At 42.1% G+C, this 13,480-nt stretch overlaps 1 protein-coding gene across 5 annotated transcripts in view; it reads left to right on the top strand.

The window, feature by feature from the left end:
- Positions 1–13,480, top strand: part of SLC22A15 (solute carrier family 22 member 15) — a 105,470-nt gene that overhangs the window by 61,527 nt on the left and 30,463 nt on the right. For all 5 annotated transcript variants that reach the window (XR_009735047.1, XM_061410153.1, XM_061410169.1 and 2 more), the window contains exons 5-6: positions 3,791–3,920; positions 8,682–8,897. Coding sequence is in view for 4 of the 5 variants with exons in the window: in XM_061410153.1 (XP_061266137.1) it covers positions 3,791–3,920; positions 8,682–8,897 (346 nt within the window). In the remaining variant the exon portion in view is untranslated. The remainder of the gene's footprint in view (positions 1–3,790; positions 3,921–8,681; positions 8,898–13,480) is intronic.

The following is a 13,480-nucleotide window of genomic DNA, read 5'->3' as shown; positions in this document are numbered from 1 at the left end:
AATCTCTTAAGTTGGCCTTTTCCATTTATTCTTTTCTTATTGGAATATAATTGCTTTACGATGTTGTGTTAGTTTCTGTTATACAACTGAGTCAGCTGTATGTATACATATGTCCCCTCCCTTCCCCCACCCCATACCAGCTCTCTAGGTCCTCACAGAGCACCAAGTAGAGCTCCCTGTGCTATACAGCAGCTTCCCACTAGCTGTCTATTTTACACGTGGTAGGTATATATGTTAATGCTATCCAGATACTACTTTTATAGACAGACACTTGGGATAAAAGAGTGAACATGCCAGGTCTGGGTGGGGGAAGGTCCTTGCTCTTATGGAACTTATGTTTTAGTCAGGAAAGGCATAATCAATGTGAAGTAATTTCTGAAAACTTTAAGTGCAGTGAAGAAAATTAAACAGGATAATAGAGTAGGCAGTAAGTGCAGGGGCAGTTACATTAAATAGGATAGTTAGAGGAAACTTTGATGTATGTATTTAATCAAAGATGTGAATGATGCAAAAGACCTAGGGGGTGTGATTTTCTGAGCAAACATTCCAGTCAGATAGAGTGGCAAGAACCAGGCCCCTGAGGGCAGGAATGAGCTTCTCTGAGCACCTGAAAAGATGCAGTGTGGAAAGGCAGGAGGAGGCTGGGCTGAGATCAGGCTGGAGGGGCTGAGTGATGTAGCATAATGGGCCAAATTAGGGATTTTTTTTTTTTTAACTCAAAATGCAATGAGTAGCCAGTGACTGAATTAAAGAGAGGAGCCATAGAATTTTACATAGAGAAAGATTACTCTGGTAGGTGTAAGCAGGCTGGATCATAGAGAAGCAAGAGTAGAAGTTGAGGGGCCATTCAGGAGGCTGGTGTGGTCACCCCTGTGGAATCCGCAGATGTTTTGTACCAGGTGGGAGTAGTGAAAGAGGAGGAAAGTGCATACATGGTGACCTGCTAAAGAATCAGCAGAGAAGGCAAGAGAAAAAGGGACCAAGGGGGCTTCACGGCCTTCTGCTTGAAAGCTGGATGGATCATTGGTGCTGCTTAAAAAAATGAAGTCATCACTGTACATTATCTTCTCACCTGCTGAAATTTGACTTTTGCTAGTGCAAACTGACCAGGGGTTGCAGACTTGAAATTAATTAAAAATAAGCAGAAAAGAAATCTGAAAAATAGATGTAAATAACCAAAGACCATGGGCGCGTGTGTGTGTGCTCAGTTGTGTCTGACTCTTTGTGACGCCATGGACTCTGCCAGGCTCCTCTGTCCATGGGATTTCCCAGGCAAGAAAACAGGAGTAGGTTGCCATTTCCTCCTCCAGGAGATCTTCCAGACACAGGGATGGAATCCGAGTCTCCTGAGTCTCTTGCATTGGCAGGCAGATTCTTGACCACTGTGCCACCTGGATAGGCACATAAACAGCTACAAAACCACCTGTGGCATTCCAGAGTTACAAAATGCAGAAGTGGTGATTTGAAATGTTCATTTTTTTTTTAATTAAATTTTTCAAATAGCCTAGAGCCTTACCACATCTTTATCTCCTCGCCTTATTCCTGTTGTCATTTCCGGGCATATGTGTGCAACCTCTGGCTGCGTATCATGTGCAGATGTCTGTTGACCCCTCAAGTTAAAGGTATCGCTTTCTTTCACCTAAAATCTACATTCTTTTCTGGGACTTCTATCTACAGCCATGTCATCATGGTATTTAAGTCATGAAACTAGAACCTTTGAATCCTTTTCCTCCTGTATACCATATCCAGCTGATACCAGGTCTTTCTGTGACAGAGATTCAACTGTGATGAGCTTAGATGCAAAGGGAAATCTTTTGGTTAACACACCCAAACCAAGAAGAGCCAGGCCTTGGCAATGCTTAGAACCAGGAAGTTAGGTGCATCTCATTTCTGTTTCCCGTTGTCTCTGAGAAACTTCCCCTGCTCAGTCAGGGATGAGGCCCAGCAGGTCATTGGTTTCACTGCCAAGTTCAGTATTTGAAAACCCTGAAATACTGGTAGGAACTCTGATTGTCCCAGCTGGGGTCACCATGGTGGAACCACGATTGATGTCTCCCTCTTGAACCACAGGGATGAAATATAGGGAGGTCATCTTTCCAAAAAAAAGGAAAGGATTCTTGGAGTTAGAAAGGAGTGCTAAGTAGGCAACGTTTTATAACAGACACTCACCAGAGGAGGCTTCCAGATGGCATTTTTGGGGACGTTAATTGATATAAAGGGCTATGCCCTTTTTACAGTAGGACTGTATAGCTAACATTTGTACAGCATGCATTCTTTCATTTGAAACTAATGACTCTACTTTTTGAGGTTTGTATTATTATTTCTTTTTCATTTATGAGAAAACAGAGACTCAGATATTTAGGGATTTTCCCAAAGTCATATGGCAGTGTAGAGAAGAACTGGGGTCTGAACTTGGTCCCGCTGAAATGGCCTCATCCTGTGGTCCTTTGTCTTTTTGCCATGTTGTCAGTGGATACCGAGTACTCGGAACTGTTCTGAGCAGTGACAGAAAGCCTTGTTCTTGGAAACCAGGTGCTATTTGGTGCCCTGTAATGAATCTGTAATAGCTATTGATTATCTAAGTTTCTAGGGAAATCACAGGGAATGGAAATCCCATTCCCTTACTTAGCAGACCGCATGCCCTGACTGGTTTTCTGTTCATGCTGAACTTACTGTCACATTAGCCTTCCCTTCTGCATCCCCTTTTCCTCACTAGGGCAGACAGCAAACAAGTCATTGTGTTTTGTTGTAGGCTGATAATCTGTGGACAAGAATAGGAGAAATGTTTGTCTTGCAGGATTGTTGTAGAAAATTCCTGTAACAAAGTCGTGTTGCTGTGGGATGCGCACAGGAGCCGGCCTTTCCCTAGAAGGGTGACAGGGGACAGGAGCGGTACTGAGTGCAGGCTGTCCAGTCAGACCAGGGGACAGCATCTCCTGGTGGGGCCCCTACAGCCCCCTGTCTTAGACCGCAGCACCTAACTTTCTCTGAGCTATTTCCTCCGTCTCTAGATAGCTAATAGTGGTACCGGCTTTATGGGACAATGTTTATAAAGTCTAAATCTCAACCAATAGTAGCTGTTATATAAATAAATAGTGATGGATGCTCTCTACTACTAATAGTAGCAGTTACAGAAAGCATGTCAGAGGCGCAGAGTTTGCAAGTATACTGGGCAGCACGGTGGGTTTGTACTCATTTGTTATTTATTTAAAAATCATAAGATCTTAACAACCCGTGGTTGATGTTTTTATTGTCAGTGTGCTGACAAAAATTCATGCTTTGTGGAACTTACATTCTACTTGGAAGAGAAAGACAAGAAACAAATGTAAAATGTCATGTGTCTAGTGGTGATAAATGGGGAAGGACCATATGAGAACTGGGGAATAGGCTGTGACTCAAGGATTTCAGGGACAGCCACTGTGAAGGAGATGCAGGCCCACCACTGCCATAGTCTCGTGACCTAAAAACCTCCCACCACACAGCAAGCAGTATTTCCAGGCCTCAGCCACAAGTTCAGGCAGATGTCAGTGCAACATCAATGAGAAAGCACTTGCGCAGCCCTTAAAATGTATCTTGACCACATGCGGTTTGTATTTTTCATCTGTCCTTCCTTCTTTCCCACTGATCTCCTGGCCTCTCTTCCGGTTTTATCATCTGATCCTCGATGATATCTGTGTAGGTTTTTCTTTCTGCTGACGTCTCAGAAAGAAAGGACTGGTTCCGTGACCTGGGTTGGAATGGGGTTGCAGATGGTTCTTTCTCCAGTAACAAGTCTCTTTTCCTGAATTAGGGTCAATTGGTGGCCTCTTCTTCGCAGTTGGCATCGCCCAATATGCCCTGTTGGGATACTTCATCCGTTCCTGGAGGACCCTAGCCATACTGGTTAACCTGCAGGGAACCGTGGTCTTTCTCTTATCTTTGTAAGTAGTTTTTCCTCTTAGACTTTTAATTTAATAAGCAGAAGGAATGTCTTAAGAGGATGCGGGTCAATGAGCAGCGTTATTCCCTTTCAGGAGTTTGCCTGAACTGACTTTGGTGAAGAACTAAATTCCGCAAGCGCTCCAATGCTTGGCAGCTCCTGGGAAGAGAGATGCTTAATTAATTCAGAATGCAGGTATCCCTTGTTTAAAGTAACCTCTCAACCTCTGCATTTTAACCTTCAAATTCTCAAGGGAGGGTACTAGTTTCTTTTTTAACCTAATGCCTTAAGCTTAAAAATCTTCAGGCTGGATCAGATCCTGTGCTAGGGGTGTGACCGAAGTATGATATTATAGACCAGTCTATGCATGTTGAATGTATAGTGATACCTCCTCATTCCACAGATGACTGTCATCTCAGGGCCTCTACAGGTGGACATGGGAAGATGCTCAGATATGGGAGAAATCCTTAGAGTGCATGGATTCAAAGCAGTACAAGGATGATGCCCTGGTCAAGGCAAGATATCACACCATGCTCCTCTTAAGGCTGTAAGATGAGCCACCAACTTAGGCCTGTTTCTCCAGAAGTTTGACTGTGCTTATGAAAGGTTTTCTCCCTTTAGATATCAGACCTTTAATCCAAAACATCAAAATCTTTTGGATAAATAAAACTTTCAGCCAGCGGCACCAGCTTTCTTCTGTGCTCTAAAGTGAGATACCTGTAATAGAATTTTCATTGAGGCAGCAATTCGATTTAGTAATTCTTTATATAAGTTCTACTAATTGAGATTTGGTGGGGATTGAGCTGAAATCTGTTTTCATTCTCTCTTTGAAATCAAGAGAATTGTTAAGTGCAAAAACGAATATAATAGAAATAGTTAACCTATATTTATTGATGTTGTTGTTTAGTCTCTAAGTCATATCTGATTCTTTTGCGACCTCATGGACTGTAGCCCAGCAGGCTTCTCTGTCCATGGGATTTCTCAGGCAAGAATGCTGGAGTGGGTTGCCATTTCCTTCTCCAGGGAATCTTCCCTACCCAGGGATCGAACCCATGTCTCCTGCTTAGCAGGCAGATTCTTTACCACTGAGCCTCCAGGGAAGCCCCCAACCTATATTAGAAAGGTAAAATTTATGAAATGCATTCAGTTATGTGAACTAGAGTGAGATAATTTTATTAGAAAGGAAAACTAGCCTTATATTATTACGCTGTGTATTGTAAATTTTTGGGAAAAAATGTATTCCTTGAATTAATAAGCATTCTTGTTCATATTAGTAAATAAATGAATTTATTTTTAAACATTTAATAAACTGCCTACTTCGTAGAGCTTTCCAGGTGGCACAGTTGGTAAAGAATCTGCCTGTCAATGCAGGAGACGCAGAGACCATGGGGTCGCAAAGAGTCAAGCACGACTGAGTGATTGAGCACGCAGGCATACTTTTTAATCCAGGCTGGTTCTCATCCCTCCTTCAATAGTAGAGTGACTTCACTGGTTGATCCGAGGCATTCTTTGAGTTTTCAGAATGTATATTCTGTTTGTTACCGCTTAGTAGTCGGTGGGGACTTTGACTTGATGAGAGATTAATTCTGGTCGTGAAAAATGGGAAACGGAAGAAAGGACGTAAAATCACTCTATACCATCAAGCCTGGAAAGTAAGGTTTGCTGCAGTCAGCCTCCAGTTTATCCCCTACCCCATCTTGTGTTCCCATCAGCATACTAGGCTGCTCACTGTTCCGGTTTACCCCTTAGGCTGGTCTGCCCTGGTGCCTCCTACTCAGTGCTATGGCCAGCTCCTTCAGTGCCCTTCTCGCTATTTCTCTTATTTATTAGTAGCCTTCCCAGTTTGCTTAAAAGCCACCCGCTCCAAGCTTTTCCTGGTCAGATACCAATCATTCACTTTCTTGTCTGAATTCTGCAGTACTTACTTGGCGCCCTTCCAGTGGTCCCTTATTTCTGCCTCACACGGAGCCTAACCTCTATAAAACGAGCTCTGAACAGCCCCAGCTCTTTGCTCAGCTGCATTTCCCAGCACCAAAGCCCGGGGCCCTTCCATAGACCAGATGCCTCCTGTCCATTGGACAGATGTTGGCACAAAAACCTTTAGAATTAGCCTTCATTAACCGTCAGCAACATCAGAAACAGTCATGTCATTTTAGAGACATACCTTTTTTGTTTTACTAGAGACCTTGTTACTTAGCTCGAAAATTCCTCGTTTTTACAATACTTGAATTAGAACAGTTTTATTTTAGAAATCAGTGCCCCCTTAATTTAAAAAGGGCACCTTGAAAGAAATTCACAGGACATTTTCAAGCAGAGGCCTCAGTGTTAAATTAGCAATATAGCTTCTAAAAGTGATCAGGACACTGTGTAGAGGGCAGCATATTCAAGGGCCTCCTTTTCCTTTTAGAAACATGCCCTGCTGTTTTGTGGAAATAATGAGCTCACATTAGAACTCATATTCCTAAAACTGTCCATTGGCAACTGGGTGGGGCTTTGTTATTGAGAAGCTTATCGGCTTCTCAAAATGTGGAGAAATATCAGGTCCTATGTTTAAATCATCCAGATAAATCCAAGTAGAAATAATTTTATTAACACAGAGTCAAATTTCTAAAACCTGAGTATCTCTCAAATACCATCTTTAAACATGATTTACAAAGTTTTAAAAGTGACTTTATTGCTTATAAACAATTCTGAAAACACAGAGACCCTTAATAGGAAGGGGGGAAATAAATTAGTCAAAGATATAATAATAGTGACTGCTAATGTGTTACTATCTCCTTGTTGGTCCTCTTCCACTCCTCTAGTCCTCCTCCGTTTTAATTTTTACTATAATAGATTTTCTGTTATTTCAGTTATATTTCTATCCCACGTATACTCTCCATATCACCCCACCAGTCTTATGTTCTTTTTATTTGTATTTAGGCTTGATCACCAGAAGGCAATGGCACCCCACTCCAGTACTCTTGCCTGGAAAATCCCATGGACAGAGGAGCCTGGTAGGCTGCCGTCCATGGGGTCGCGAAGAGTCGGACACGACTGAGCGACTTCACTTTCACTTTTCACTTTCATGCATTGGAGAAGGAAATGGCAACCCACTCCAGTGTTCTTGCCTGGAGAATCCCAGGGACAGCGGAGCCTGGTGGGCTGCTGTCTGTGGGGTCGCACAGAGTCGGACACGACTGAAGCGACTTAGTAGTAGTAGTAGTAGTAGGCTTGATCAGATAGTTTTACATTGTACCTCATATATGGCCCTGTGGATAGGACCAGTTGATCAGATGATAATCATCGGCTGGCCTAACTTCCAATCAAATGGCATTTTACTTGATTATTTACTTGTGTATTAGTAACAATAATCAGATAGCAGTGAAAAGGTGAATAAAGGAATTTTTTCAGGAGGTTATAGAAGCCTTTGTTCCTGCTTTTGTTGATAACCAAATGTTGTGCCTGAATCGTCTCTCTCCCTAGCAGAACTCCTGGGAAAATGCCTGCCTTTTTTTGTTTCCATTGTCTCTCCTCTCAGCGCCTATTACATCGCTCATGCAAAATGAAAGCGCTCACATGGTTATTGAGGAACTGGCTCTCCATGAAGTCACAAACTGTGTGGTGTTTGCTGCCCTTCACTCTCCTTACTGAAAGGCAGGGAGAGTTCTAAAAGGCACTTTAAATATCCTTCAATTAAAAACAAGTACATCAAAGAAAAGTAAATGCATACAGGTTTCATTTTAGTCAAATAATATCAAACTAGATCAAAAGGTTTGATGCTGTGTTTTATAAACAAGGTGTCCATGTTCCTGCCACCAGTTGGTTTTGAAAGGTCCCCTAAAAATATGCAGAACTGTGAAGAGGAGAAAAGATGCGTAATACCTGTCTTGAAACTGATGAAAGAGAGCTGTGGCAACAGAAATGTTCGATACTTTGTTGCTATAGTGAGAAACAACTGTTATTTTTTGGAAATGAAAGTTAACCAGAAAATAAGCTTTGTTTCTTGAAGGACTTGGGAGATCAGGAAATATCCTCAGGACATATTAAAGTGAGTGTGTCAGCTGACTGGAAAATATTAAAGCTTTAAAAGCTCTAAAGCTGCTAAAATGTGATCACTTCTTTTTCATTTTTATATGTAGTCTTCAAATAATCTCTACCTTTTAAATAGCATCACTATGTTAAAAACACTTTAAAAATTCTCTTCTGATGTATAATAGAGATTTTAATCTTTGTGAGGCTTTTTCAGAACTTTAAAAACTCTGTATTATGTTTATTAATATTATTCTAATAACACTTGACCATGATTTGGAGTCTCATCTCTGATGCATGTTTTTTGAAGAATTACTCAGTATTGTATTACTGTTTATATATTATTTATATGATTTATAAATTATAAATTGCTATTTATATATTAAAATTTGCTGAAAAGTAAATGCATCATGTTGATGCTTAGTAGAAACCAACACAATACTGTAAAGCAATTTTCCTTCAATTAAAAATAAGTAAAAAAAAGTAAACGCATAGTCTGCTTTTTTCACTGCAGCTTTGGAAGCATGTTTTTGGTTTCCAGTCATAAAAGAGGCCATTATTAATGTTGGCAGCTGTTGACAGCTGCCCTCTGTAGCCCTCTCCCTTCCACTTGTCATTGGGAGAGTCAAGCTTTAACCCTAACATGGAATCCACTTGTGGTCTGGGGACCATGTCCTGCGTGGGGGATCTGTCTCCTTCCGGTGCGTATGTACCTGTACGAATATACAGCCTCTGATGACGTCTCTTTCAGATCCATTCCTGAATCCCCTCGTTGGTTATACTCCCAGGGTCGGCTGCTTGAGGCTGAAGCCACTCTGCGCCTCATCGCCAAGAGGAACCGGCAGCTCAGGTGCAGCTTCTCGCTGGCGCGCCCAGCAGGCGGGAGCTGCGAGGAGGCCGGCAGCGTCCTGGACCTCTTCCGTCGCCGGGTGCTCCTGGGGCACACGCTGACCCTGATGTTCATCTGGTAATTCTCTCTAAGGGCTCTGCTGTGGTCCGCAACCCAGGTTACTGATAGTCTCTTCTTTCTTCAGGGTTACAGAAAATTTCACTCGTGCGTTCAGCATGAGATTGTTTTCAGAAAAAACAACCCTCCCTGCCTCCCTTAGGCATTGTACTCACCTGAGCTTTCTCAGCATCCTCCCTTTCAAGGAGGAAATAATGGTGTCTGCCAGGAGGTTTAAAGAACTTATAGATGTCAGAAACACGTCTTTGCTTATGAAGTATCTAATGTAAATTTTAAATCCCCCAGTTCAGTTCAGTTCAGTCGCTCAGTCGTGTCTGACTCTTTGCGACAGCACACCAGGCTTCCCTGTCCATCCCCAACTCCCGGAGTTCACCCAAACTCATGTCCATCGAGTCGGTGATGCCATCCAACCATCTCATCCTCTGTCATCCCCTTCTCCTCCTGCCCTCAATCTTTCCCAGCATCGGGGTCTTTTCAAATGAGTCAGCTCTTTGCATCAGGTGGCCAAAGTATTGGAGTTTCAGCTTCAACATCAATCCTTCCAATGAACACCCAGGACTGATCTCCTTTAGGATGGACTGGTTGGATCTCCTTGCAGTCCAAGGGACTCTCAAGAGTCTTCTCCAACACCACAGTTCAAAAGGATCAATTCTCAGTCCTCAGCTTTCTTCACAGTCCAACTCTCACATCTATACATGACTACTGGAAAAACCATAGCCTTGACTAGCTGGATCTAAATCCCCCAACCCTCCTCCTTAAAAAAAAGGAAAGCAGCAGACAGACCAGGGACAGAAGAGTTTCTAAGGAGAACTTTGAAGTACCTCCCCTTGGTTTTGGCCTCAGGCAGGTAGCACATTCTAATTGAACATTCCCACTCACTGACTCAACAAGTGAGCTGTTATCCCTCCTATCAGTGAGATCCTAGGAGTGTCCTAGGAGTGCCACATGACAGCCTCAAAAAAGCCTCAAAGCCCCGGTGCCAGTCAGTGAATGAATGGGTTAGTACTCTCCAAACCTGATTTTCTAGTTTGGCTAATTCTGACCTGCCGTCAGAATGTTCTTAGCATTAATGTAGATTGCACTGAATGGTTCAAATGGTTCCATTGAAAGAATAAAATTGTGGAAAAGGGAAAAATGGATAATCCATATGTAGAATTTGTAGAGTACCCATGTGTTTTAATATTATCCATTCCATTAAAGTGCCATAAGTGTAATTTGGTCCAGGATTGGACACGAACATCATATTTACTGGCCTAAAGGATGGATGTGCTGTGGTTTGCATGTATTTGGCAAGAAGGCTACATAGAAACTTGCATTTTTCACATGGGAAGTCATTTTATATGAAGTTAATCATATATATATAAAGCTAAAAAGAACAGTAGATTGAGAAGAAGAAGCTGCAAAGATAGTTTTCTATAGCATGATTCTCTTTTCCCACCCAATCAAACCCTGGCTACCACCTATATGGTTAGGGGTCAGGTCACACCAGCTCACTGAGCCAGCTTGCTGCTGGAATATCATGGATACATAAGAAATGTTGAATGAAGGACACAAGCTTGGAGGCATGGGGATTCAGGAGTAAGGGAACCTGTTTTTAAAATAATCAATTGATTAATTAATTTAAAATATTTATTGGCATACAGTTGATCTACACTGTTGTGTTAGCCTCAGGTGTGCAGCAAAGTGAATCAGTCGTGCATATACGTATATCCATTTTTTTAAGATTCTTTTCCCATATAGGCCATTGTAGGGTTTTGAGCAGAGTTCCCTGTGCTATACAGTAGCACAGGGCAGGACTGTTAGTTATCTATTTTCTATGTAGTAGGGTATGTATGGGGGCTTCCAGGTGGTGGTAGTGGTATAGAACCTGCCTGCCAATGCAGGAGACGTAAGTTCGATCCCTGGGTTGGGAAGATCCCCTGAAGGAGGGCATGGCAACCCACTCCAGTGTTCTTGCCTGGAAAATCCTGTGGACAGAGGAGCCTGGAGGGCTGCAGTACACAGGGTCACAAAGAGTCAGACATGCCTTAGCAAATGAGTTCAAGCACACACAGCAGCCCCCCACCTACACACACACACTGTGTATCTGCCAATCCCAGTCTCTCAGTTTGTCTCTCCCCCTTACCCCTGATAACCATAAGTTTGTTTTCTACATCTGTAACTCTCTGTTCTGTAGATAAGTTTATTTGTACCCCTTTTTTTTTGATTCCACATATAAGCAACATCACATGATATTTATCTTTCTCTGTCTGACTCACTTCACTCAGTATGCCGATTTCTATGTCCTTCCATGGGAGCTACTAATTTGAGGTTCTATCAATTGTAAAGGAAATACTTACAAAGTATGTTCAGGTACTTTAAGGCTCCATAAAACTGCATTTGCATGTCATGTAGACAGTCAATCAAACCCTCTGCCTTGAAGGAAGCATCTGCTTTCTTAGGGGTTACTTACTTACAGTTTTTAAGGTTTTTTCCCAGGAATATTAACTTTTGGGTTCTAGACTTCAGGGGATAAAAAAAAAAATAGACAAACTAGACCCAGAATCAGGGAGAATATTCCTGTTTATTTTGTGTCTTACACAGCCAAATGAGCTCTTCTCAAATAAACTTCTGCCCCCAGGGCTCAGAATGTTAAAACACACGATAACAGAGACAGTGTCATTCTACATAGAGCCGTTCTTTTTGAAGATGCTATAAAATTCTAAAATCTTTTCTGTGGATCTGTCACTGAAGAAAGCCTTAACTGGGGAGTGAAATTATACCTCTGTGTTTAACATCTGTTCCTTTGCTGTTTCCCACAGTAGTGTGGGATAATAATTCCATGATGCCCTAAGTATACTGTTAAATATTATGCAAGCATTTAAAATTTTTGTTTGGGTCCCATAAACAGGATTGAAATGATTTTAATAGCTGTAATTATGCATCCAAATGACCAACTCTGCCATCAAGGAAATTTGTAGGCAGGGTCCCCATCTCGGGGCCCGAGACCTTCCTTGCATGTTCTCCCTATTTTCTCTTACCACCAGCTAAGCTCCTCTAGTGTCTCGAACTGGCTTTGTTTGTTTGTGCCCTTCTTACTACCTTCACAGCCTGAATTAAATATGTATGTGTATTTCTATGTCTGGAATTCTTCACTAGGACTTCTGTTTTAAATGCAGAATAAATACATACCAACACATACAATACATTAGGAATAGCACTAAGTAAGAGGAGGGTCTCGTCTCTACTGCAGATGGAAAGGATTTAAAAAATACTTTAGGAAGGGGATTCCCCTGGCAGTCCAGTGGTTAAAACCCTGTGCTTCCGATGCAGGGGACACAGGTTCAATCCCTGGTTGGGGAACTGAGATCCCACAGGCTGTGGGGAGTGAAGAAAAAAAAAATTAGGAAAATATTTCAGTTTGCTCAGCTTGCTGCTCACAGCAAAGTACTAGCAGGCAGGGAAACCAGACAATTCCCTGTTGCCTTGCATCCTTACCCGTGATGCCCCAGCTGTGACTCTGCTCGTCATCCATAGTTTATGAATGACAGCTCTACCTAGGACGAGGTAATGGGAAGTAGCTGCTGCCGGAGCTCATTTGCCAGAGAGGGATGAGTCACTAAGCAGGCCGTCTCCAGGGACCGCTCTCCCTGCCTTCCCTCTCCCTGGTTCCTGTGGCCCATTCCAGGGACCGCTCTTCCTGCCTTCCCTCTCCCTGGTTCCTGTGGCCCATTCGTAATAATAACCTGGGGCGCTTGGCCCACTCTGCTTTTTTGGCAGAGATGGAAAGAACGCTTTCCCTTTCCTGTTGATCTCTTCATAGTTGTAGCTTATTGGACTTTTTCTAAGGAAAAGAGATGCAACTGGGAGTTTCCTTGTAATTAACACTTGTCAAAATGAACTGTATAAACATAAAAACTAATGAATTTCCAAAACCCAAGTGTTTTACTGTTGTATAGAAATTTTTGGTTTACAAAATGCATTCATGTTTAACAAAGCCTAGTTTCAGGGTTTATTTATGTTCTGTTCTAGTTCGTTTTATTTTTAATAATGCAGTTTCCTAGGCACAAAAGGTTTTGCTCTCTGTGGTTTTCAATTACCTGAGGTCAGCTGAAGTCTGAAAATATTAAATGAAAAATTCCAGAAAGTAACAACTCATAAGTTTTTAGATTGCATGACATTCTAAGTGTATGATGAAATCTCGTTCCCTCCCACTCCATCCCACCTAAGACATGAATCATCTCCTTGTCCAGCATATCCTGCTTATTAGTCACTTACATTGTCTTACTTATCAGATCGACTATCCGTATCCCAGGGCTTGTGTTCACATCACCCTTATTTTACTTAGTAATGACCCCAAAGCATAAGAGTAGTGATGCCAGCAATTCATATGTTCTATTACGAGGCCTAATATAGAAGTTAAACCTTATTATAGGGATGGCTGTCTAGGGCAAAAAATAGTACATAAAGGATTTGATCCTATCGATGGTTTCAGGCATCCACCAGGAGTCTTAGAATGTATCCCCTGTGGATAAACAGAGAGTGCTGTATTCCCTTCACTCTGGAAGAAGTTCCTGTTACTCCCCAGTTTGGAGTTTCAGGAT

This window comes from Bos javanicus, chromosome 3 (genome assembly GCF_032452875.1).
Source record: "Bos javanicus breed banteng chromosome 3, ARS-OSU_banteng_1.0, whole genome shotgun sequence".
Taxonomy (NCBI): domain Eukaryota; kingdom Metazoa; phylum Chordata; class Mammalia; order Artiodactyla; family Bovidae; genus Bos; species Bos javanicus.
The sequence above is the reverse complement of the archived record's forward strand: the minus strand, read 5'-3'. Positions and strand labels throughout refer to the sequence as shown.